Source organism: Gaeumannomyces tritici, assembly GCF_000145635.1.
Source record: "Gaeumannomyces tritici R3-111a-1 unplaced genomic scaffold supercont2.2, whole genome shotgun sequence".
In the NCBI taxonomy this organism is placed as follows: domain Eukaryota; kingdom Fungi; phylum Ascomycota; class Sordariomycetes; order Magnaporthales; family Magnaporthaceae; genus Gaeumannomyces; species Gaeumannomyces tritici.
In genome coordinates, this window is record NW_008804546.1 from 3,016,683 (window position 1) to 3,039,995 (window position 23,313).

Consider the following 23,313-nt stretch of genomic DNA (forward strand, 5'->3'; position numbering starts at 1 on the left):
AATATACCGGTATGGGCTGGATACCAACTAACTCGAGATGATTTGCTGTTGGCTCACAGAGTCTTATTGCTACAGTACTTTTTCCACACCGAACCACATCACAAGCTCTGGACCATATCTGTGTTTGATAAGCGCGTTTGCATCTGAGCCAGTTATGAGGCTTCCATAGTCCTGCAGGAATTATATGCTTGGGGTGCATCCATATTCGAGTTGAGTACTTTATAATTATTTATTTTTGGACAGCTGATGCAACTTTTCCCACCGGATTTCATATTTCCAGCCAGCATTTAAGCATATATGGCATAAAAGCAGGAAACTGTCGGTTTACCTGCCGAGGGTCAGTCCCGACCAAGGCCGTATACCTTGTCAACGGGCGGGTAACTACAGAGGACACGTCAGTATCGCAAGAGCACGATATGTGTAAAGGTTTCTAAACGAGTGATTGCGATCGACGCGGTGCAGGCGGCTCACACCCCACACGAAAATATAAACGTAGGCGGCGCGGCCCATCTGACCTGGTCCCACAATCTGCCTTCCTGTTCACGAACACCAGGCAAGGGCAATCCCCCGGATCTGACTCGCGATAGCGCGACGATTTGTCAGGTCGAGCACGATCACCGGTGGACAATAATGGCTCCGAGGACCGCCTGTGTGCCGGCGCCGAGGGGCCGGATCGCCAAGACGCAATTAATGAGGCCCTGGTCGTGCGGGACGGCTCGGTCCCATCTTGATGGAGATCACGAACGATCGGCGCAGAGTGGGGGGTTTGGATTCAGCCGCACGGCACCGTGTTGCGAGGCCGAGCAGGTGACTGACAGATATCATTACGACATCGCATGGTTCTCGCCGCGTCGGTGGATAGAACAAAAAAAGAACAGGTGCTCCACAGACCGACATACGATCCCACCCCCCACCATGCGGACTGCCGTGTCAGTGCGAACGCCAAGGGGGTCCCGTCGACCAAGGCCGGACCTGCCCTCACGAACGCTCCGATCTAAGCCCATGGGGGAAGCATGTTACGGAGGCTGGTTCATGAGTCCTGGGGCGGGAGGGGCCGATGGAAATTATCGTGACCTCCTTCGGACAAGATTCTCGTAAACACCGAGAGGAGGGTGCAGCTAGTGGAGATTTTATGGTAGAAAGTGGTGGGATCGGCATAGAATGGGAAGGTACACGCCGGAAGCCATTTCAGAGGAAGCAAGGATGTTATCATCACCTTGAGGAATAGATGGCGGATCGGTTGAGCTGCTGGATGTATAAGAGACTCGCCATCACAACGAGCAGGCAAGTTAGGATTTTCGTGAGCCACCATCTCCTCCTCATCCAAGTCCAGCATTGTTCAGCATCGATCATGATCCGACACCTCAAGGAGATAGCCCTGGTGGCAGCTTGGCTGCCCCAGCTGGCGCTTTGCAATGTGTGCAGCACTCTCGCCACTTCGTCATCCTCCATCAACATTGTCCGGCCCCTGTCCGCCAAGTACAACATGGAGCAGACCGAGTACTGGTCTACGGGATGTGGCAAGCTCCGGCCTGAGTGCATCATCTACCCCAGCTCGGCGGCCGAGGTCTCCCGGATCGTTTCGGAGCTCCGCGGCAGTAACGAGAGCTTCGCCGTCAAGTCTGGCGGCCACAACCCGAACCTGTACTACTCGAGCATCAGCGGGGGACCGCTCATCTCAACGGGCAAGCTGAACCAAGTTGAGCTCGACAACGTCACGCAGACTGCTCGGATAGGCCCGGGTCTCAGATGGGACGAGGTCGCTGCCAAGCTGGACGGGACGGGCTTCACCGCAGTTGGCGGCCGTATTGGGAACGTGGGCGTCGGAGGGTACATGCTGGGTGGTGTGTTATGCACTTTATTCACTGGCTTTACTGAAAAAGTGCTAACTTCTCTCACCAGGCGGCTTGAGTTTCATGTCGACCGAATACGGCTGGGCAGCCAACAGCGTTGTGGCCTATGAATTGGTCCTGGCGAATGCTTCCGTTGTTACGGTCACTCGGGACGCCCACCCCTCCCTCTTCAAAGCACTCCAAGGAGGCGGCAACAGGTTCGGGATCGTGACCGCCTTCGTGGTGCAGGTCTACCCTCAGGGGCAGGTCTGGGGCGGCAACTACTTCTTCAACTCGACCCCGGCCACCGACGCCGCCCTGCTCCGGGCCGTGCGCGACTTCACCGTCAACTACCCCGACCCCAAGGCCGCCATCATCCTCACCGCCGAGCGCGCGGGGCTGGGCACCATCGACTTCTGGACCATGTTCCTGTACTACAACGGCCCGACGCCGCCGCCGGGCGTGTTCGACAACTTCACCGCCATCCGGCCGTTGGGCAACACGTGCAAGACGCGCACCATGAGCCAGCTGGTCAGCTGGAACAACTGGGCCGTGGTCAAGGGCAGCGTCTACACCATCGGCACCGAGACCATCCCCGTGCCGCCCCCGCCGGCCTCGGGCGCCGACGCCGATACGGGCCTCGCGGCGCTTGAGGACGTGCACGCCAACTGGCGCGCCGCGTCCAAGACGGTCCTTACTGTCCCCGGGCTGATCGCCAGCACGGCCTACCAGCCCATCCCGCGCTCCATGGCGGCGCTAGCCCGGTCCAAGGGCGGGGACCTGCTGGACCTCGACGACGACGCGGACCGCATCGTGCTCGAGTACAACTACAGCTTCCTGAGCGAGTCGGACCGGTCGGCCGTGGACGTGGCGATGCAGGCCACCTACAACGGCGTGCGGGAGCGTACCCAGGCCCTCGTGGCGAACGGGACCCTGCCCGACGTGTACCTCCCCCTGTTCGCCAACGACGGGTACTACCGGCAGGACGTCTTCGGCCGGCTGCGGCCCGAGAGCCAGGCCCTGGCGCGCAAGGTCAGGGATGAGGTGGACCCGGAGGGTTTGTTCCAGGAGAGGATGGCCGGGTTCAAGATTTGATGGGCATCACGACCAACTCGTGCTAATGTTGCAAATCCATATGCATATGGTGAAGGAGAAGGACAGAGTCGACAGCACCCTTTGTTCTGGCGGCTATACATGCTCGCGGAACATCAGCTCAAGTCAAGGGTTAGTGCATAATTGGATAATAAATAGAAAGCCCCTCGGCGAGATCAGCGCCCAAGTGACTCATGGTATCTCAGGGATTCACAGGCCGTACAGTGATGCGCATTTAACCTTGATGGTCAAATTGACGCAGGAACGTAAAAATGATGTCTGGTTTCCATGTCATTTCCTCGGAGGCACACTAGCCAAGGTACTCTTAACCGGCCACCCGGAAGAAGTGAAGTAGCAATCGGGCTGCCCCCACAAGATGGTAGCTCGGAAACCCGATTCGACCGGCAAGATGCAGGCAGATCGTCGCAACTCCTGCACGGCATGCATTTCGCCGCGCCCACTCTTGGCGCTGTGCCTCTCTCTCCCCCGCATGCTCCCCGTCTCGCGAAACTCGATTCTGACCTGCCACTTTTCCCTGTGAGCATACCACAAGATTGTCACTAATACAGAGTTCCGATGGTCACTCAAAGAAAAGAAAACCAGGGAGAAACGGGACGGCACGATGTCTTGGCCGATATACACTACTACGACGACCCCGGAGACGGCTCGGCCCCGCCTCCCGTCATCGCCGGCAGGTGAGCCGACGAGCGAGATGGCCCGAAGCTACAGACGAAAAACCGAGCGCTCACCGGGAACGGACTGTGGTCTCTCCCACTTTGACAGCAACCAGGTGATCAACGAGCGGCCGATGGCCAAGGTCCAGACCGTCATCCGCGACGTGCGGGGCGAGGAGGACAGGTACACGCTCGACAGCCACGGGTTCCAGTTCCACGACCACTCGTCCGGGTACGGCGGCGGCGACACGGCGGCCTGGCGCGACGAGGCGAGGGTCAGGGCCGAGTACTATCCGGAATGCGAGCAGCTGTACAAGGATGTGTAAGCGCGAGGGGTAATCCTCCGTATCAGGTCCGACGTGACGCAACCGGACTTGGCTGACGTCGACGCATCTCTCCCCGCCCCCCTCCCCGACGATCAGGACAGGAGCGTCCCGCGTCCGGGTGTTTGGTCATCGGGTGCGCCGTGGGCCGACCAACTGGCACTCCCTGGGCCCGGGCAACGCCGACCGGCGAGGCCCGGTCCACGGCGCCCACGTCGACCAGTCGTACGACGGCGCCGTGACCGAGCTGCGCTTCTACCTGCCCACCGAGGCGGACGAGCTCCTGAAGCGGCGATTCCAGATCATCAACGTTTGTCCCCCCCCTTTTTGACCTGGCAGTTTCTTTGTCGCGCCCCGCGAGAGGCCTCCCGAAAACTGACATGCATACGCCTGGCCCCGGGCGTCCGTAGATCTGGAGACCGATCACCACGATAGTCAAGGACCCCCTCGCCGTGGCGTCGTCGCAGTCCATCCCGGACGAGGATCTGCTCCCGGCCGAGGTCCGGCTCCCATCGCACACCAAGGAAACGTGGACGGTGCTCTCGCCAAACCGCCCTAACCGTCCGGCGGGGCTGCCGCGCCATGAATGGTTCTTCAAGTACAGGCAGCGGCCGGACGAGGTTCTCCTCATCAAGTGCTTCGACAGCGAAGAGACGGTGGCCAGGCGCGCCATCCACGCCGCTTTCATCAACCCGGAGACGGCCGACATGGATGGTTGCCGGGAGAGCATTGAGCTGCGGGCTCTGATTTTCTATTGACGAGGTCATACTCATTACTACTGAGGCCGCGTGCCAATCATAACGTGGTGTCGGGCACCTGGGTGCCACAGTCATCTGGGCTGCCCAGAGAGCCGGCGGACAGAAAGAAGGCACCCCAAACGGACACCGTCGGTGCCTGAACCAACGTAACGACGGCCGTGGGCGTCAGTGGGGGAAATCTACAAGCAGCAAAGTATACGGGTATGATACAGCGGTATAGTGCGCCCGACGTAGCCAGCATTTTTCCCATGCACGAAAGGAGACTCCGCAAAATTGCCCAAGCCAAACCCAGAACAAAGAAAGTGCAATGCCCGAAACAAGGAAACAAGAATGGAGTTGAGTCTTGCCGTACTTCCCAGGGTCGCGTGGTTTACTGGAATCTTGGGATATGTCGTGTTCGTGATCTCCAGAGCCACGATTTCTGGTGGTGTCGTATATATTATCGAGAACGCGCAAAGGCCAGCTCGGTGGCCCACCGCTGTCCAACAAAATACCAGATCATATTCACCCAGAAACGAGCATTAAACTCGCCCAAATACCGCCCGCGACTTGCGGAAACGGCAACCTAGAAATTAAACAGTGTGCCGGGCACTCTAACTCTTTGCTGGAAGGGCCGAGTCTAGACATGAGAGAAGCTAGATGAGGGAAGGCGTTAGCAAGTCTGCACTGCGAACCGCTGGGAGCTGAAATAACCCCTATGAGGCAGAATAATGCGGATCCTACCTCGGTGCCGACAATTCCTTGGTTGGCAAGATACCTTCCCACACCCTTGATGAGCTCAATCTGCTCGTCAGGGGTAAGGCCGGTGATGGCATCCTCGAGGACACCTCCGAGGCCCAAATGATGAGTGGCGATGAAGGTGTGGTAGTAGATGTAGGAGAAGAAGCCCATGGTGAACTGGCAGTCCATGCGATCAGTCATGCCGCCGTGGCCCGGGATCGAGTCGCCAAAGTCCTTGATCTTGAACGTGCGCTTCAGGCCGGAAGCAAAGAATCCACCAAAGGGCGCGATGAGGGAAGCAAAACTGGCGATGACCAGAGAGTGCAGCTGCATGGTGGACATGGTGATGCTGAGCTTGTGGGCCCAGTCGCGAGGCAGGAAAACAAAGTCGGGCAGCGTGTAGGTCTTGGGGACGAAGACCGGGTTCGGGTCACACGCGAGGCCAGTGAAAATGTTTGCGCCGAGGTCCTGGTACGTTGAAGTTAGCGAAGCACAGATGGCAGGGAAATGGACAAATATCTGGGGCCTCTCACAGTGACGGGGCAGATGAAGTATTTGCTGCGGCTCAGTAGGTGGGTGAGAAGGATGCCGAACAAAACGGTCATGACCCAGGCGCCCACAAAGCCCTCGACTGTCTTCTTGGGCGACAGCTTGATGAGCTGGGTTCGGCCAAAGGTGATTCCGCAGATGTAGGCAAAGATGTCGTTGGTGATGACCAGGGCGGCCGGCATGAAGAACCAGAACATGCCCTCGAAGATGTTGTTCATGACAAAGTGCGCCTGCACAACGATGAGGTAGAGGGCCATGTGCGTCCAGGCGAAGTTGGTGAACTGGAACTTGTAATGACCGGCCTTGAGGGATGCGACAAAGAAGACGAAGCCGATCACGTAGAGTATGAAGCTAATAAAGCGGTGGTGGGTGGCCAGGGGCAGCAGGACCTTGTCGACAAGGACAATGTGTTTGAAGTAGTAGATGACGCTTTCGCCGTAGAGGAAGTACATGGCCGAGGCCAGCCAGTACCAGTTGAGACTCTTGGTCGAGCGCAGCTGCCGCGCGCGGCTGGGCACGTTGGCGATCGCGATGACCTCCTTGAACGAGATGATCTGGATCGTGGTGATGACGAGGATCATGTATATGTGGCCCATGAAGAGCGCGCCGAAGAAGACACCAATCATGACAAACGTCCACAGGGTGCGCGTGAAGAAGTTGGCCTTTTTCTTCTCGTATTCTGCCGTAGCCTGCTCCTGGGGGCTCGCTGGCTTCTACATCGTGTGTTTGTTTCTGTTAGCCTCCTGTGTCTGGTCCCAGTTTACGTCTCGCCGCTCCTGTCCCGCAAGCCATGTGCCCTTGGCCATAGGCGCCAAAGTTGGTATCATTGCGCGCGCACCTCTTGAATGTCGTTCAGGGTGGTAGGCGACCTCGCTAACGTCGGCGAGCCGCCGTCCTCGCTAACGTCGGAGAAGCTAGACCGTCTGCCATCGGAATAGCCATTTGTCCGGTGGGGGAATTTCACCCCTCTGCGAGGTTTCGCCATAGTCGCCAGTTTGACCTGAGAGGTAGAGCTTCGGGTCGGAGGAGGCAGGAGGGCGCAGGGCTATATCGATGTGGTCGCGGGGTGGTACCGGGCGGCGAGGAGGCGAGCGCTCGGTCGACGACGATGACGTGGGGAAGGCTTGAGGTTTCGTGGGAGTGGAGGAGCCCCGAGCGACGGCGCCAGGCTGCAGAAAAAGACGGGCTTTCGCAATCAGGAAACGCCAACAAGAAAGCAGTCGCACAGCGGCCGGGACTCGGCAGGAAAAATGACGGGGTTATGTGCCTGACAGAGGTTGCGCGCAGGTCGCAGTGTGTTGGGATGAAGGTGGAAATCTGTCCAAGAAGGCGGCGCACAATCGCAGAACAAGGCGCAGCCCCAACCAAGACAAGCTCGCTCCGCGTGGAGACGATTTTTGCGAATTTGGCCCCTGTCGACGTCAACGTGTGGCTCGGTACCAATGGACTCTGCATGTGTGTGTGTGTGTAGGCTTAGACTGGGGCGTGGCTGAGACCCACCAGTCCATCAATCCCTTTGGATGCATCTGTCAGAGATCCAGGATGGAAACGGGCCTGTTCCTACGCCATCACGCACCGCATCGCCTTGCGCGAGTCTCCCTCCATGGGCGCCACTGGCCCATCTGATCAGGCACCGAGGCAGGAAGCGCGGTTAGGTTGTAGGCACTCAGCATACATCATCCGACACCAGTGACGAGCCAAAAGCAAGGAGGCACGGGCAACGCTCAAGACATGCTGTCACTGGACGCAGCAGTCATGAGGTATGAGGATGCGTGCGCAGGCGCCTCTGCCCAGGGTGCCAGGCTCTTCCAGAGCTCCATGCATGTCCACGCAGCATGGCCCGTGCGGGTAGATAAAGCCTACAGGATGCGCTAAGTGCCCAAGACTTAGGACGGCCCAGCCGCTGGTGTGCAAAAACATGAGCGTTCCTTGCGTATCCAGGCCCGCCATCCAAAGTTAGCCCCAAATCTACCCGTCACAAGGGCTGCTTCTCCGTGTCAGTCCGCCACGATATCACATGCAAGGACGGATGGATAGATGCCCGGTTAAGTGGCTGCCCAATTGCAACGCCACACTTTAAAACGCCATATTGTGATGAAGCCGGAGCCCGGTATGTTTTCAACCTGCGGGAGAGAAGGCCGACGGAACTGCAGGTTAGTCCGAAATCCCGCATCTTGGCTCACAGAATAAGTCGAATCTGTCGCAAGGGGGCAGTTCGTCCAATGCCGAGCACGGGGCGCTGGATATGATGGCGGAGTGACTCGCTCTGCACCTGTCACTTGCGATTGGTGCCGATTGCTTGTCGATGTGAATCTCACCTGTCCCATCCATGAGAAGGAGCACTTGAGAAGGAGCAACTGAGGCATTGTGAGGCTGCGGTTATAGGCGGGCGCACGGGCCAATCGAGATACATAGGCAGACACAGCGCGTCAAGACCAAGCGCGCGTCCAGTTTTCCTACCAGGTAGCGAGGCGGGGCAGGCCCAACACCAAACGTTCCAAGAGTCTCAATGGCGCTCGCCATGAGGGTGATAAGCGGCGGCAATGGATGATTTCTCGGATGATGGATTCGACGAGCTGAACGACACGGTGCTCCAGGAGCTGGAAAACAATGCCATACAACTCACCCAGGCCCAGACCTTCAAACAAACCCAAGCACCGCCGCAGAGAGCCGGCCATCTGAGTCACCTCGATGCTGAGGACGAGGATCTCGACGATAGTGTCGTCTTCGATGAGCTGGCCCAACAGCCGGCTCACCCGCTCCCGACCCAGCAGAAGACCCTGATAATACATACCGTGCACGGCACGCGGCATTACCGCCCACAATGGAACCAGCCACCGACAAACCAGCAACGTCCTTCACACCCCGCCGCGACACTCTCTAGTCGCCCTCGATATCCTGGCCCTCCGCAGCTTGGCAAACCCCGCGGTACACAGGCCACCAACGGCCAGGCCAAGCCTTTCCAGCGCCCGCCGCCTCCACGTCCAATACCCCCAGCCCGACCAGCTGCCGGACCATCCGTCGCTCCTCCCCGGTTCGCTCCACCCCCATCTACTGGGCGCCCCCTTCTCGGGAACTTTTCCACGGGCATTGCTAGTCAGGCGGTTCCTCACGCGCCACCCGGCTCCCAGAGCGACAACATCATCGCCTCCCTGCAGGCACGACTCAACAGTCTGCAGAATGAGCTCACCACAGCCAAGGGGGAGGCGGCCCTACTACGCAACAAGTTCCAGGGGGCTCAAGAGGCACACGAGGCGGACCTCGACCGGATACGCAAGCAGAATGCGGACCAGCTGGCTCGACAGGAGCGCATCGCGGAGCGGGCTCTTGCTGCCGAGAAGACTGTCACAACCGAACTTCACTTTGCGCGGCAGGATCTGCGAGAGGAGAGAGGCGTGCGGACTCGAAAGGGGAAAAAGAATAAAGATAAGGATGTCGGCGGCGCAACAACACCCAAGAAGGGAGCGTCCGCGAAAGGCGCCGCGGCCGGCGCTTCGCGTTCAAACTGGGCGATCCCAGATGGCTTCGACGATGTCGAACTGATGCCATCCCCAAGCAAAGCCGCCGCCAGGAGAGCGAAAGATCCCGGCTCTCAACCCCCGAGCCTTTTCTTTGGCGAAAGGACACCATCCAAGGGCAAAAGAAAACGACCAGCTGTCGACAGCCCACTGTTGGGGGAACTAGAGATGGAGATGGATGGAAGTTCAGTCAAGGACGAGCTAGGTGCCTCCAGCACTCGCCCTGGATCGCTGCCCTTTGATGTAAGTGACGCCGATATCCACCTCATACATGCCATGGGCAGAGCACTAACCTTCCGATTTCTTGCTGTGCGCAGTTCTTGACACTCGTGCTCGACCATGGAGCGTTACATGACCGCCCCTTGACCTTTGAGCTTTTTTATCGTTACTCGTTCCCCTCGGACCAGGCTCAAACATTCGGCTCGCTTATTTTCTCCAAGGTACCGCTACTAGGGAGCCCTCAGGATCCCATCCGACTGCTCATCGACTTCTGTCTCCTGATCATCGAATTGTGGAGGCGGTGCCTCGAAGAAATGTACTACGAACCCATCTACGACCTGGTAGCTCTTGTTTCCTTCACTCTGCGGCTCCGAACGGTGCAGGTGGCGCCACACATTGTGGCATACCTTTTGCCAATCGCCCAGTCCACGGTCAACCTCGTTGCCGTACCAAGGTTTGATAGCGTGGACGGCGATCTATCGAGCAATCCCGACCCGGGCGTGCAGCGCGTGCTCGCTAGCGTCGACACTACCCCCATTCTCGGGTTGATGTATCTCGCCGCGCTCGGCTGCGCGGGCGCCCCACCCGACCTCGTCGATGGGCAAGATCCAGCCTCGCCACTGTTACAGTACTGGACGATGATCCAACCCGAGTTTATCCTCGCGCTGCTGTCGCCGAAGCAAAAGCCTGACGACTTCCTCGGCGCACTGGCGCTCTTGAGCACCTCGGCCCTGCAAAGCTCTCTGGGACCGGTGGTGCTGGACAACGATCCATCAAAGGATGTACACGTTATAGCCGAGGTGCTCATCAGCCGCATCAGCTACTCCCTCTCCGACCCGCCATGCTGGGTTCCTAAACGGTCCCGGCGCATGTGCGAGGTCAAGCTCGCGGCGCTTCAGACCCTGATAGCTTTCGCTCGAACTTCGTTTGGTCTGGCCAAGCTGACCCAGAGCGACCGCGCCATTCCACGGCTTGTCACCGTTCTCAGTGTGACTCTTGACATGCTCTACGACATGGAGATACCGACATCGGCCTTCCCGCTCGATGACCTCAGGCCTGCTCCCTCTAGGGAGTTGCCGCCACAGGACGAGCCACAAGATCCCAACGTGACCCAGGAAGATCTTCAGGCGGGCGCCAGTGTGCCCAGTAAGGAGTCTCCAGGGGCGGGGGCAGCTATAGACGCCGCGCCGATCCCCGTCAGCACCGAGGATAACCATCCCCCAACGGCACTTTTACACGCCATAATATCTGCCTCGGTCCTCCTCTTGCACACTGTGGTGACAGCCATTCCGTCTGAAGAGGAAGTCAACGATGCAGGAGTTAACAGCTCTAGCAACGTCGCAGCAAAGCTCGCGGCGTGGCAGGGCGGATCCCAAAGGTACTTGTTGACTCTTGCGAGAATCAATTTTGCAGAGGAGGACCTGGTCTTGGAGGCAGGAATCGACTCGGAGACTGCGGAGCTTGCCAACGAGCTGCTGGAGCTTGCCGTTACGCCGGATGAAGGAGAGGGGGTGCGCAACGTGTTTGGGTTCGAGGAGACATACTCTCAAGAGTGAGACTTCTCGGGCGAAGTCATGGAACCCGACGGAGTTGATAGTTTCCCAAACAGCTACTCAACATTACTAGTAACACATTCCCCGTTTTAAAATCGCCTTGTGTGATGGGCGAGGAAGAAATACGGCTGGTTGCCTACATTCTGGAGTGAACAAGCACTGGCCACGTCTTCTTCTCCTTCGGCACGCACTCTATCAGTGTTCGTACCAGTTCTCGGACATTAAATGGCTTTCTTAGCCAAACTCGCGTTATCGCATCGTCCTCAATTGAGCGAGCTTCGACAGCGCGTACGGTCATGTCAACTATTGGAACCCTCAGGAACCCTGCACTGCGGATCTTGCTCGCAGCTTCAAGGCCGTCCATGTCTGGCAGAGTTCGATCCATAAAGATGACGTTGTAACTGAGCGGGTTGGCCAGGAACATATCCACTCCTTCCTGTCCGTTTGTGGCAAAGTCCACGTCGGTGAACCCGAATTTAGAAACCTGCCGCTCGAGGATCTTGCTACAGACGAGGTTGTCCTCGACGACAAGTATTTTCGTTCGGGGGTAGATGGCCTCGATGTGGTTCCTCTGCTCGCCCGTCAGCCACCTGAGGAGCACGAACGGCGCGCGGCCCTGGTGCCCTGGGGGCGGCACCCAGGGCGGGTCCCCCGGGAAGCGGGCGAGCTTCACCCGGGCGCGGAAGACGGTGCCCTTGCTAGCTCCGTAGTTAGGCTCAAACCTGATGTGCCCGCCCATATCGCTGATGGCTCTATGGGCGAGATGTAAGCTGAGGCCGCTGGTGGGTTCGTCGTCGGCTGTGTGCCGCTGGTAAGGGGTGATGTTGTGCGGCAAGATAATATCTTGCATATTTTCGCCGATCCCGATCCCCTGGTCGGCAACAGAAAGGTTAAGCTCCATAGACCCCTCGTCGTTAGACTCCGGATCTAGATGGACAAAGATATCCTCGCCTTCGCCACCGAACTTGACGGCGTTCCTGACTAAAGCTCGAATTATTTGTGCGAACTTGACCGGGTCCCCCACAAACCTCGACGGGATGCCCTGCCCGAACCCGGCGCTGATTCTTTGCGAAGCTGCTCTGTTCTCCTCCTCGACGACCTTGCGCACAATGCCGACAGCATCCATGCTCAATTTCGTGAGCTCCGTGCCGTCGACCGAGTCCTGGTTGCTGAGTAGGCTCGCAGCCTCGCGGCGCGTGACATCGAGGCTGCGCTCCAACACCAGCTCGTCGGTGATATCGCGGATGACGAGGACCCTTTCGTATCGCTCGGGTTCGTCCGACCCGATGGGTGTCATCAATGGTTCCTGGACCTCAGCCCAGAACCCCCGCTTGGGATCACCCCACACCGATATCCAGTTGCGCGAGCCCACCTCATTCTCTCGCAAACCCGTCAGTGCGGTCCAGTGCCGGCCGACGATGTCGGTGCTCGGGCAGCCAAGCTTCGTGGGGGTGGAGGCGCTGGACCGTATGACGATGCCATCACGATTCAAGCCAAGGACCACCGTGTTTGGACACCCGCGCTTGACCAGCTCATCCGCTCCCCACTCGTGTGCCAGCCTCTCCGCTTCCGTCGTGTCGTTGTGGTCCAGCTGCCACTCCAGAACAAACGAGAGCAGCTCGTCGCCTCTGAACACGGGCACCACGCGCACGGCAAGCCACTGCAGGCGGTCGCGGGGACGGGCCAGCACCGCGCGCATGTCGCAGGGCGACCTCTTGAGCGCGGCCGATTCGAGCGTGTGTCTTAGGAGGGCCGCGTGCGGGTCGTGCCACCCGCGCTCGTTCCGGGACAGGAGGTGGAAGAGGTCGGCCCCGCCGACGTCAGGCGCGGAGGGGGGGTCGGAGCGGAACCACGAGCGCATGAGGCTCCACGAGACGCGCACGACTCGGTAGGTCGGGGACACAACGAGGGTAGGGATAGGGGAGTGGTCGAGCAAGTCGTCCATGCTTGGCGGCGGCTGCCACTGCGGAGCTGCATCTGCGTTTCCGCTGGGCGCTGGGCGGGCGGCGTCGACATCGGCGCTCAACGCCGGATCCATGGCTTGGAGCCGAGCAAGGAAACGGACGATGGGGATGTGTGATTTACGGGGCGGGCCGAGGGATCCCGCAGGGTGGATGACTGGATGGGAGAATACCACTTTGATCGCAGATTGTTCTTGCGGAACACCGTGGCTTACAGAGGAAGGCTGGTCGGTGACGCTGGACTACAGCCAGCTGGAGGTCAACGCAGTGCTTGGCGAAGCAGGCAGTGCATCGGTGGCAGCCTAAGCTAACGCTCGATTGCCATCCCGTCAGGCCCCAATGCGGTGAATGTTGCATTGCCTTACGTACAGACCCAAGGCAGGGCCTGTTATTTTTGCAGCTAGGACTCGAGAGAACAATTGGCATTACACACATTTGAGTCTGCCAACCCTGGCCAACGTGGCTCGCAACGCCCGTGGTTCTACAGCACAACAACCTCGTCGCCCGCAACACAAACATCTCGAGGCACCGGGCACAACATGAACCGGCGGGCCGTCAGGATCGCCGGATTAGAGTAGGTCAAGCTTCGTGTCGTGGGCGGCTGCTCCCAGACGCTTTGCGCACCTGACTTGGGCCACACTTTAGTGCGACGGCGCCGACGCCGCAGCGGCGCATTGAAAAAGACCAGAACCAAGCACGCTGCGGTGATTGGTCATGGCCTCACCTTGTCCCAGCTCACGTGCGTTGCGCCAGCGCGGAGTCGTGTGGGGTCAAGACTCAATTCCTCGAGCGCAGGGGCTGCTGGCTCGGACATGTCGTCATGGCATTGGTAAGAAAAACAAAAAAGAAAGGGGCCAGGCCTCGGAATCCCAGCACCAAGCTCCATCCCCACCCTCGCGATGCTACAGTGGGCCGGGACCCCCATTGCGTTTGACTTAATTTTGGCTGTCGCCCAAGGCGCGGCGGCATTGAGAGTTTGTTCTTTACTACCATCACGAGCTCTATATCCTCAAGTGCTGTTTTGTCTCGCCCTCAACCTTCCAACACGATGTTGGGTACCAGAGAGCGGGCTTCGCATCACCAAATCCCCCAACAGCCATAAACTCGTATCTGTATGAACAGCCTCTGCATCGGTACATAGAATCTTCCTAGCTGTAGTCGGGTTTCGTCGGCAAGCCTGGCCGCCGCCTTGTGCTTCGCTCTTTATCCTCGACTCCGACCTGGAACCCTGACATCCGACGAAGCCCGTGCTCGACTCGAGTCAACTCTGCGCCTCACCAACTTCCATCTGGCCTCTTCTTGGACTCGTCGCGGCCAGTGATAATTACCTAGCCCTCCCCGCCCAGTTGCTGCGTCGCAGTCCCGCCGTCTGTCGCTGGCGGTAGACCGAAACGACCCGCCATCGCTTGAGCCGAATTCTTCTTTCTGCCGACTCCCTAGCGTGGCGAATTCGCATCAGCCTTCCCTCCCACGACCGTGCCGCGCCGTAGCCTACCCCGACGCCGGCGACAATGACCTCCGGCCCTGGCCCTGGCTCTGGCCCTCGACCTCCTCTCCAGGCACGCAATAGCGCGGGCGGAGCCAGCAGCGGCGTCAACGCCCACGCCCCTGCGAACCCGAGCGGTCTGCGGCAGAGCTACACCCGGCCGCTGTCAAGCAGTAGCAGCAACGCGAGCGGCGCCGCGCTGAACGCCGCCGTCGCCGGCGATGGCGATGACGATGACAAGGCGGACGATCCCGTGCCGGCGAAGCGGCAGGATGCCGGACCTGGCGAGCATAGGCCGGTGGGCAAGCGCGCCCCGGCTGAGAACACAGGCCTCCTGCGAGGAGAGCAGGTACACGAGGGCCCCTGCAACCATGGCACCTTCTCTCCGCGCCCCTCCAGCCCGACGACAAGCATCTTGAGCTCCGTCCCGTCCATCACCCCTTCCGAGTCTTCTGCGCTTCTCCAGGACGGGGTCACCGTACCGGCAGCGGGCGCTGTCGGCGACCCCAACTGGAGGAGGAATTGGGCAAAGCGCATCAGGAGCAGGAAGATGGCTAACTCGACAGCCCTCGCCGAGCAGCACGGAATCAAGGACTCGACATTGATGTAAGCCGTGGCTTTGGTGAAATGGCACTTGACCGAGGCCATCGAGAGCTAACATTTAAACTCTTGCCACTTCTAGGTACCTCTCGTATTACATCCCCTGCGTCACATGGATGAGCCAGTACAAGCGGTCCTATCTCAAAGGAGACTTCATCGCCGCCGTGACCATCGCAGGCATGTACTTGCCAATGGCGCTCTCGCTGGCCGACAACCTCGCACATGTCCCGCCAATCAATGGGCTGTACGCCTTCGTCTTCAACCCGCTCGTGTATGCACTTCTGGGCAGCTGCCCCCAGATGATCGTCGGGCCCGAGGCCGCGGGGTCTCTCCTGGTCGGCAGCATTGTTAAATCCAGTATCGATCACAACGCACCTGGCTCTGGGGACAGTGACGCCATTTTGCAGGCCAAGATTTGCGGTATCGCTGCCGGTCTGGCCGCTGCCACCGTCTTCATCGCCGGCCTTGCCCGACTCGGTTTCCTGGACAGCGTCCTGTCCCGCCCGTTCCTCCGCGGATTCATCTCCGCCATTGGCGTAGTCATTGGCATCGACCAGCTCATTCCCGAGCTAGGCCTCAACAGGCTCGCTGCGAAGACGCCCAGCGTTGGCCATGGCAGCCCTATAGCCAAGATCAGGTTCATGCTGAACAACCTAGACAAGGTGCACAAACTGACGTGTATAGTGGCTGGCGTCAGCTTCACGGTGATCATGTTGGCAAGGTAAGCGAAGCTTGGCAGGCAAACACCGGTTTTGGTTAGACGCAAGGATCAGTCCTAGATGAAAGGATGAACCCCGTGCTAACAATACTGTTAACTCTAGGGAAATGAAGCGTCGCTTGCAACCCAGGTACCCTGGTGTCGCCTACGTCCCGGATCGGTTCCTCGTGGTTGTTATCTCGGCCTGGCTGGCCTACTACTTCGACTGGGAAAGCCGAGGTGTACACATCCTGGGTGAGGTCAAAGGAGCCAATGGCCTGTTTACCTTTCGCTGGCCGTTCCAGCCCTCACACATCACCCACATTCGTGAGGCGATGGGCACCTCGTTTCTCATTGCGCTCCTAGGCTTCTTCGAGTCCTCGGTCGCCGCCAAGAGTCTGGGGGGCCAAGACACCTTCCCGGGAATCCAGCTCAGTCCCAACAGGGAGCTCATCGCGCTGGGCGCCGCGAACCTCGTCGGTGCCTGCTTCATGAGCCTGCCGGCGTTTGGTGGATACGGCAGGAGCAAGGTCAACCGGTTGACCGGAGGAAAGACGCCGATGAGCTCGCTCTTCATCAGCCTCATCTCGCTCATGGTCATTCTGTTTGGCTTGCAGTGGTTCTACTATCTTCCCGTAAGCTTCCCCACGGCTGCTGTTGCCATTCCTCTTGCTGACATGATGTTTAGAAACCCGTCTTGTCCTCACTCATTAGTGTTGTTGCATGGTCGCTCATCGAGGAGGCGCCTCATGATATTTTCTTCTTCTTGCGCATCCGAGCCTGGCAGGAGCTTGGTCTCATGCTCGTCATTGTCCTGGCCACGCTGTTCTTCTCACTCAACATGGGTATCGCGATTGGAATTGGCCTGTCGCTGCTCCTCGTCATCCGTCACTCGACCCGCCCTCGCATCCAGATTCTTGGTCGGATCCCCGGGACCAACCGGTTCGAGAACGCGGAGGAGCACCCCGAGAGGCTGGAGTTCTTCGACAACTGCCTGATTGTCAAGATTCCCGAACCTCTGACCTTTGCCAACACGGGCGAACTGAAGACGCGACTGCGCCGCCTCGAGCTGTACGGCACCAGCAAGGCGCACCCGGCGCTCCCGCGGCTGCGGCGCGAGGACTCGAACCAAAACGTCATCTTCGACATGCACGGCGTCACAAGCCTGGACGGCTCGGGAACCCAAGTGCTCGAGGAGATCGTCAGGGGATACAGCGACAAGGGCGTGCGTGTCTTCTTCAGCCGAGGCCCCTGGAGACGAGAAGACCACGAGGTTTGGCGCCTCATGGTTTCGTCTGGCATTGTCGACCTCGTTGGCGGCGAAGACCACTTTGTGTATGACGTGCATGAGGCTCTGCGCATGACCGAGGTCGCCGATATCTCGGAGCTCGGGGGTCCCGGGCCTGCTGCGTGAGACTAGTTGTGAAGCGAGAAAATGAAAGCCTCGCTATCTTGGTGCCTAGATGAGGTGAGCGGGGGTGAAATGTTCAAAAGCGCATGTTTGGTGTCTGAAGGGGCGTATGGAAGGAATACCCTAGCGCCACGGCTCGTGGCCATTATCTTGTACTTGATTGGCAGTTGTTTTGAAAATGTTTTTGCCTTTGTTTAGACGAGTTACCGTAGCATAGAACTTTTTGCGGTCAAAGCTAGAAACGATTTGGTTTTTTTTTTGTGGTTGTCAATCTCGTCACTGTCCCGACCTCTCTTTCAGCACGACCACCCAGACATCCATCGTCTCGACCTTCTTCACGCCCCCCACCGCCTGCATCGCGGCGATGGTCGCATCCCGAGCGGATCGCAGAACAGCCTTGACGCGCTCGTTCCGGATGCCGGCGGCGTCCACGTCGGCTAGGAAGCCGTCGCCCACCACGGCGCCCGTCTCCCACCTCCCGTCCAGCAGGCCCTCGTCGGGCACCAGCACGGCCTCGCCCGCCACGCCCCACCCGGCCGCGGCCGCCGCGTCCCTGATCTGCGGGGGGCTCAGCGGCGTCTGTATGTTCTCGCCGCTCTCGCGGTGCGCCTCGAGCGACCCGCGCGCCAGCGCCGCCAGCACGTGCGGCCAGGCGGCCGGCCGCCGTCGGGCGCTCAGCGCGTACTCGGCCAGCCAGACCGCGCCCACCCGCCCGCGCAGCGCCGCCAGCGTGTCCCGCAGCGTGTGCGGGGAGGAAAAGTACCATGCGCTGTGGGCCAGCACGGCCACGTCCCAACAACGGGTGGTGGTTGCCGGCCCGGCGGCGGTGTCGGTGTCGGTGTCGGCGAGCAGCAGGGCGTCGAGGGTCGTGGCGTTGTGCCAGGTGATGCGCGGGCCGACCTCGGACGCGGACACGACGGCCTGCGCGCCCGCCAGGGTGAAGGGCGCGCCGTAGGTGGGCGGGGCCGGGTCCAGGGCCGTCACGGAGCCGGAAGGGCCGGCGGCGGCGGCGAGGACGGTGGTGCAGTTGCCCTGGCCGCAGCCTACCTCGAGGAAGCGGACGCCGCTGGTGGTGGTCTGTGGCAGGGGCGAGATGGAGGCGAATGTGTTGACGAGGTTGATGCGGTGCCTCGCTTGGGCCACCTCTATGACCGGGTCCGAGAGCAGGGGCGAGTAGCTGGCGATCTGCGCGGCACGCGAGGTCGGGATCAGGGCGGCTGGTGTTTCGTCTGCCATTTTTAACTGGGCTGTTTTTATGATGTTGCGTTGCAATGGCTTCACACAATCGCGGTTTGGCGTCTATCTACGTGCTGATCAATGGGGACTGAAGCTACAGCCCTTCTCTTTTGAGGGTGAAGACATGTGACCTTTTGAGATGCGTCTCTGCTAAATTGTATCCTTCATCCCAACTCAAGATGAACGAGAGCAGAGTTCATGGATTGGCCACATGTAACTCAGCCCAATAACCCAGGACCAAGCTCACAAGTCAACCAGGCTGGCGACGTTGCACGCAAACGAAAGCCTCAAGCCTCAATCTCGCCCTTGGCAAGGCTACATTTTCCCGGCAGTTGAGACCTCGTCAAAAAGTCAAAACATGATCGCGGAGCCTCATCTGGAGACATTTCTGGAAGTCGCAGGGTTGGCTCGGCAGGGGAGCACAAAAAGCTACAGCTCGGATCGTGTTGTTTTTAGTCGCAATTGGGACGGGACGTCTTGACATAGACGGTCCCGCCGCGAACGGAGTCCAAGTCAATGCGGTGGCGATTCCGGGACCGATTTGGAAGGGTTTGGATGTGACAGAAGCCGCCAACTCCCGCAGCCCAGCTTCTGGTTATTGAGCGATATTTGATATTTCTACAAGGCTAGGGGCTGGGGAAACAGCTGCGACCTTCCCCTTCCATTGCAGCTCGACGCATCTCGACCGGACTTGTTGCCCCAACTCGGCAGCCTGTGCGGGGAAATACCGAAGCCCCCAAGAAGTCGGCCAAAGGCCGCGTCAATGACTGGCACGTGCCCCACACCTTGCCTTGCTGGGAGTGCTGAGATCCGCTTGGGATCCGCTTGGGATCCGCTTGGGATCCGCTGGGTGACTGGGGGGCCCGGAAGCCAATGCTTCCCGACCTAGGCCCCAGTGCTGTTCCATTTTGGGGCTCTATTTTTGGTGGCTGGGTCGCTTCGCTGCGCGAGCTGCGGGCGATTGTCCACAATGGGAAGTGCAGCGTGGGTCCAGCATCGACGGGTCTGGGGAGGGGATTCTGCTGCCCGTTCCGCCCGCGTCATCAGGATGGATAATGGATAATGGATACTCCGCCTTGAGGAGTCGGTGATGCCTGGCTCCCACCCGTCGCCCCCTCCCCAGCTTCAAATAAGGGCATGTTGCCCGGCGCCTAGGTGACTATGTCTTGCCTCCCCTCCTCATCCCTTCTGCTATCCCTCATCCCCTTTCCACCCCCTTAGTCCCGGGCTGCTTCTCCCTTGCACCACATATCAGTTCCACACAGACCGGAGCAAATCTGACAACATGGTCCGCTCCTCGCTTCTCTCCCTGGGCGTGGGCCTGCTGCTGGCCGCTACCCCGATCGCCGCGCAGACCACGACGACATCTTCGAGCTCGACAACCACCACTTCGTCGTCCTCGACCTCGATGACAACCACTGCCACCACCATCACCTCCTCGACGAGCTCAACCGGAGTGACCGGATCGGTTCCCACCGCCGCGCCCACCAACTGCGTCGACGGCCTGCAGATCTTCGTTGCCCGCGGCTCGGGCGAGCAGCCGGGCCTGGGCAGGATCGGCGTCGTGGCGGGCAACATCACCCAGAAGATCAAGGACAGCAGGGTGACCGCCGTCGACTACCCCGCGACCTTCACCGAGTATAATGCGAGCGTGGGCAACGGGACCTCGAGGCTCAAGTCCCTGATCGAAGACTACGCAAAGAATTGCCCCAACAACAAGATGGCACTGTTGGGCTACTCGCAGGTACGTCATTCCTGACCTTGGCCCCTGAAAGACATCCCTGCACCGTCGCTGTCGCCCCAACTCAATTGCTGACTCCACCGCTTTTTGCTGGTTTTCAGGGCGCACAGGCTGTTGGCGACCTAATCTGCGGCACGTCTAGCGAGGGATTCCCATCGACTCCCAAGGTCGACTCGCGCTACGAGAAGAACAGTACGTGGTCACCGCCTCAGCCAAGATCGTCCTTTGGGAAGCAACCTGCTAACCTTTTGCCAATTCCTCCAGTCGTCGCCATTGTATTGTACGGCGACCCGGCCAGGGCCGCAGGTCAGTCATGGAACGCGGGCACGGCCACCAACCAGAGCAGCTTCTTCCCCCGCAAGAACAACGAGGCCTGCTCGCCCTACTCGGCCAACATGCGGTCCTGGTGCGACACGGGCGACCGGTATTGCGCCACGGGCAACCAGTCCGAGGTCCACGGCTCCTACTTCAACAAGTACGAGGGCGAGACGACCAAGTGGGTGGTCGACAAGTTCGAAAAGGCAAAGTCCTCCCCTGCCGCTACTACCACCAATGGCAACGGCAACGGCGGCAGCAGCAGCAGCACGAGTGGCAGCAGCACGAGTGGCAGCAGCACCAACGCCGCAACCACAACCTCTGCGCCTCCCAACAGCGGCGCCACGGGCACCTACAGCAGTGGCTGCCCGTCCGCCTGCTTCGCCCTGGCCCTGGGCGTGGCTTATCTCCTCGCCATCTAAACTCGAATGACACATCCAAGTCCACAGCAAAAAAGTACAAAACAAAAGAATAAAAAAACGACGGCGGCTATACTTGAATACCCTTGGAGCATTGGTTGGCGTTGTGCACATTGTAGCATAGCAGCGGGTGTTTTTGTACCAGGTAGTTCTACCTTTGTTAATCATGCTTTGTTTTATTCCAAATGCTTTCTGCAGCTTGTCTGCCCCTTTGCTAGCGTTACGATCAAGCGGCCCTTTTCAGTACACTCTGCTCCGTGTCATCCTTGCCATCCTTCTTGCACTCGTCGCCGTGTGGGTTCAGGGGCGGGAGACCTTCTGGGTTCACGGACTCGAGGAACTTTTCCGCCTTCATGTCGACCACGCTTTTTTGCATCCTGTACTGAACTCCCTGTCCCGGCTGGCCGAACCCCTCGGCGATCGGGCCGGCTTCGACCGTGAAAGCCCTGATGACGCGGTATACGTGATATTGGTATGGGAACCTGAAGGGGTTTGTACCGTGTGGTTAGCTTGATTCACTCCCGTCTTCACAATCCAGGGTATGAATCTGTACTCACGTTGCATCACCGGCCGTCCCCAGGTTCTCGGGCGGCAGCGAGCGCTGCATGTAGGGCGCGGCGGCGGGGGACACGAACCTGCCGCCCTCGTGGCCGAAGCGGTCGAGCAGCGTCCCTTCCTTGATGGTCATGTTGCCCTTGATGGCGTGGCCGCCGTCGTCGAGCGAGAAGCCGTCCTGCGGCGGGTACCGCCAGCTCTTGGCCTCGGAGTCGTACCAAGTCTCCAGGAACCTGCCGGGGCACATGCCGCCGAGCCGGTCGTACGTCGCCGTGATGGTGCCGAGCCGGATGCCCGTCGGCAGCTCGAGGGGGCCGAGCCGCCGGTCGCCGCACAGGTATATCTCGGCCATGCTGGCGTTGTTGGCCGTGCCCTCGCAGTACCCGGACGACGTTGGGTTCAGTGCACAGCGCGCCGGTTCGACGTAGTCCGTCGTCGTCGTCGTCGTCGCCGGGGCGCGCCTGCCGATGGGGGTCGCCAGGGCGCCGGCAGCGCAGAGGAGGAGGATGGGCGCGGTGTGCATGTTGGGGATGTTGGAGGATCACTGGCGTGTGGCCGATGGGCTGGAGCCTCGGGGCTGGCTTGCTTTCACAGAAACAAATGGGACAAAAACAAAAAAGAGAGAGAAAAAGAAAGAGTGCAAGTGTCTGCTCGCCACCGACCGGATGACTTCCAACACCCAATAGTCGACAGCGGACGAAGACGACCACGCCTTTATATCGCGTTCACCCTTGCATATCCAGGCACCCGGGGTTACCGCCAGAAAGCTGCTTGGCGTCCAGGCAAAGAAGGCTAGATCTTTGTGTTCACCACAGGGGTCATGGACGTTGACCCCCTTCTTTTCGCCGTGCTCCCCCCTGAGAGGTCAAGGCCGCCACCATGTCGTCTCCTCACCGGCTCCCCAGCTGCGGAGGTGTCTGCACAGACTCCGCGCAAACCAAATCACGTCGTGCCCGTTAGTCTCCTCTGGGCAGCCGCGAGAGGCTGGCTGAGATGGCCTTTGTAGGTGTAGGTCGTGCATCGTCACCTCGCCGAGGTCGAGATCGTCGTCCGGCATGTCCTCAAAAGGGAGCCCCCCCTGGGAGACAGTGCGGGCCGAGAGGGGGCTAGTGGAGTGCGGGTCGGGGCGATCATCTCTGGCCTGTCCAATGTTGTACAGGGGGGAAAAGCGTCGCACCAATCCGGCGAAATTAGTTGACTGTGTTTATTGTGGGAGTTCTCGCTTGGGTGTCATGGAGGGTTCGCGTCTTTCAGCTTGGCTGGCACCACGTTGGTGGCTCGGGACAGGTCCGGATGTGACAAACCTGCGTGCCTGCCTGCCTTTGGGTTGTGCTTCAGCTCCCCGCTCCTGGACATGTTTTGTGTGGCGTCTGATGGAGCGGCCGTGATGTTCAGCGTTCAGCACAGCCAGAAGAGACAGTCAGGGATCAATCAACAGGGGTTCATATTGGCAAGGGAGCTCTCGGAGTTGGAAAAATGGTAGCTTCAATGTTCCACCCGCCGTTGTTCCCTAAGCCGTTGTCTGTCTCTCCTATCTGGTGATATTGCCAGGTCGTGCAAATGCGCTGTAAGCAAACACATACAGTGTACAACCTGGCCCTCGGGTTGTGGCAGGCCGGCATTGGAGAGGTCATGATGCTAGCTACCATTTGGT

General features: G+C 59.5%; 10 protein-coding genes across 10 annotated transcripts; 5 read left to right on the forward strand and 5 right to left on the reverse strand.

Moving 5' to 3' along the window:
• Positions 1-1,138: 1,138 nt before the first annotated feature.
• On the forward strand, positions 1,139-2,927 carry GGTG_03562 (FAD binding domain-containing protein; the record flags this gene model as incomplete). The annotated part of the gene is made up of 2 exons (XM_009221343.1): positions 1,139-1,844; positions 1,903-2,927. The coding sequence occupies exons 1-2, from the start codon at positions 1,229-1,231 to the stop codon at positions 2,925-2,927; spliced, it is 1,641 nt and encodes a 546-aa protein (XP_009219607.1). The 5' UTR covers positions 1,139-1,228.
• A 212-nt stretch (positions 2,928-3,139) lies between these two features.
• GGTG_03563 (hypothetical protein) lies at positions 3,140-5,090 on the forward strand. The gene is made up of 3 exons (XM_009221344.1): positions 3,140-3,920; positions 4,021-4,231; positions 4,332-5,090. Exons 1-3 carry the CDS (start codon positions 3,547-3,549, stop codon positions 4,677-4,679), a joined length of 933 nt encoding a protein of 310 aa, XP_009219608.1. The 5' UTR covers positions 3,140-3,546; the 3' UTR covers positions 4,680-5,090.
• GGTG_03564 (phosphatidate cytidylyltransferase) lies at positions 4,575-7,381 on the reverse strand. The gene is made up of 4 exons (XM_009221345.1): positions 6,787-7,381; positions 5,933-6,661; positions 5,403-5,867; positions 4,575-5,314 (listed from the first exon to the last, which is right to left on the reverse strand). Exons 1-4 carry the CDS (start codon positions 6,931-6,933, stop codon positions 5,273-5,275), a joined length of 1,383 nt encoding a protein of 460 aa, XP_009219609.1. The 5' UTR covers positions 6,934-7,381; the 3' UTR covers positions 4,575-5,272.
• A 484-nt stretch (positions 7,382-7,865) lies between these two features.
• On the forward strand, positions 7,866-11,439 carry GGTG_03565 (hypothetical protein). Its single transcript, XM_009221346.1, has 2 exons — positions 7,866-9,709; positions 9,784-11,439. Exons 1-2 carry the CDS (start codon positions 8,492-8,494, stop codon positions 11,239-11,241), a joined length of 2,676 nt encoding a protein of 891 aa, XP_009219610.1. The 5' UTR covers positions 7,866-8,491; the 3' UTR covers positions 11,242-11,439.
• A 149-nt stretch (positions 11,440-11,588) lies between these two features.
• Positions 11,589-13,718, reverse strand: GGTG_03566 (hypothetical protein; the record flags this gene model as incomplete). The annotated part of the gene is made up of 3 exons (XM_009221347.1): positions 11,589-11,639; positions 11,723-13,356; positions 13,415-13,718. The coding sequence occupies 3 exons, from the start codon at positions 13,716-13,718 to the stop codon at positions 11,589-11,591; spliced, it is 1,989 nt and encodes a 662-aa protein (XP_009219611.1).
• Positions 13,719-14,202: 484 nt separating this feature from the next.
• GGTG_03567 (sulfate transporter 4.1) lies at positions 14,203-17,662 on the forward strand. The gene is made up of 4 exons (XM_009221348.1): positions 14,203-15,291; positions 15,368-16,006; positions 16,107-16,617; positions 16,671-17,662. Exons 1-4 carry the CDS (start codon positions 14,711-14,713, stop codon positions 17,394-17,396), a joined length of 2,457 nt encoding a protein of 818 aa, XP_009219612.1. The 5' UTR covers positions 14,203-14,710; the 3' UTR covers positions 17,397-17,662.
• Positions 17,563-19,095, reverse strand: GGTG_03568 (SAM-dependent methyltransferase). Its single transcript, XM_009221349.1, has one exon. The coding sequence runs from the start codon at positions 18,627-18,629 to the stop codon at positions 17,670-17,672; it is 960 nt and encodes a 319-aa protein (XP_009219613.1). The 5' UTR covers positions 18,630-19,095; the 3' UTR covers positions 17,563-17,669.
• A 421-nt stretch (positions 19,096-19,516) lies between these two features.
• On the forward strand, positions 19,517-21,107 carry GGTG_03569 (hypothetical protein; the record flags this gene model as incomplete). The annotated part of the gene is made up of 3 exons (XM_009221350.1): positions 19,517-20,373; positions 20,472-20,562; positions 20,635-21,107. Exons 1-3 carry the CDS (start codon positions 19,915-19,917, stop codon positions 21,105-21,107), a joined length of 1,023 nt encoding a protein of 340 aa, XP_009219614.1. The 5' UTR covers positions 19,517-19,914.
• A 223-nt stretch (positions 21,108-21,330) lies between these two features.
• GGTG_03570 (hypothetical protein) lies at positions 21,331-22,182 on the reverse strand (the record flags this gene model as incomplete). Its single annotated transcript, XM_009221351.1, has 2 exons — positions 21,331-21,586; positions 21,662-22,182. The coding sequence occupies 2 exons, from the start codon at positions 22,180-22,182 to the stop codon at positions 21,331-21,333; spliced, it is 777 nt and encodes a 258-aa protein (XP_009219615.1).
• A 342-nt stretch (positions 22,183-22,524) lies between these two features.
• GGTG_03571 (hypothetical protein) lies at positions 22,525-23,308 on the reverse strand (the record flags this gene model as incomplete). Its single annotated transcript, XM_009221352.1, has 2 exons — positions 22,525-22,857; positions 23,243-23,308. The coding sequence occupies 2 exons, from the start codon at positions 23,306-23,308 to the stop codon at positions 22,525-22,527; spliced, it is 399 nt and encodes a 132-aa protein (XP_009219616.1).
• Between the last annotated feature and the right edge of the window lie 5 nt (positions 23,309-23,313).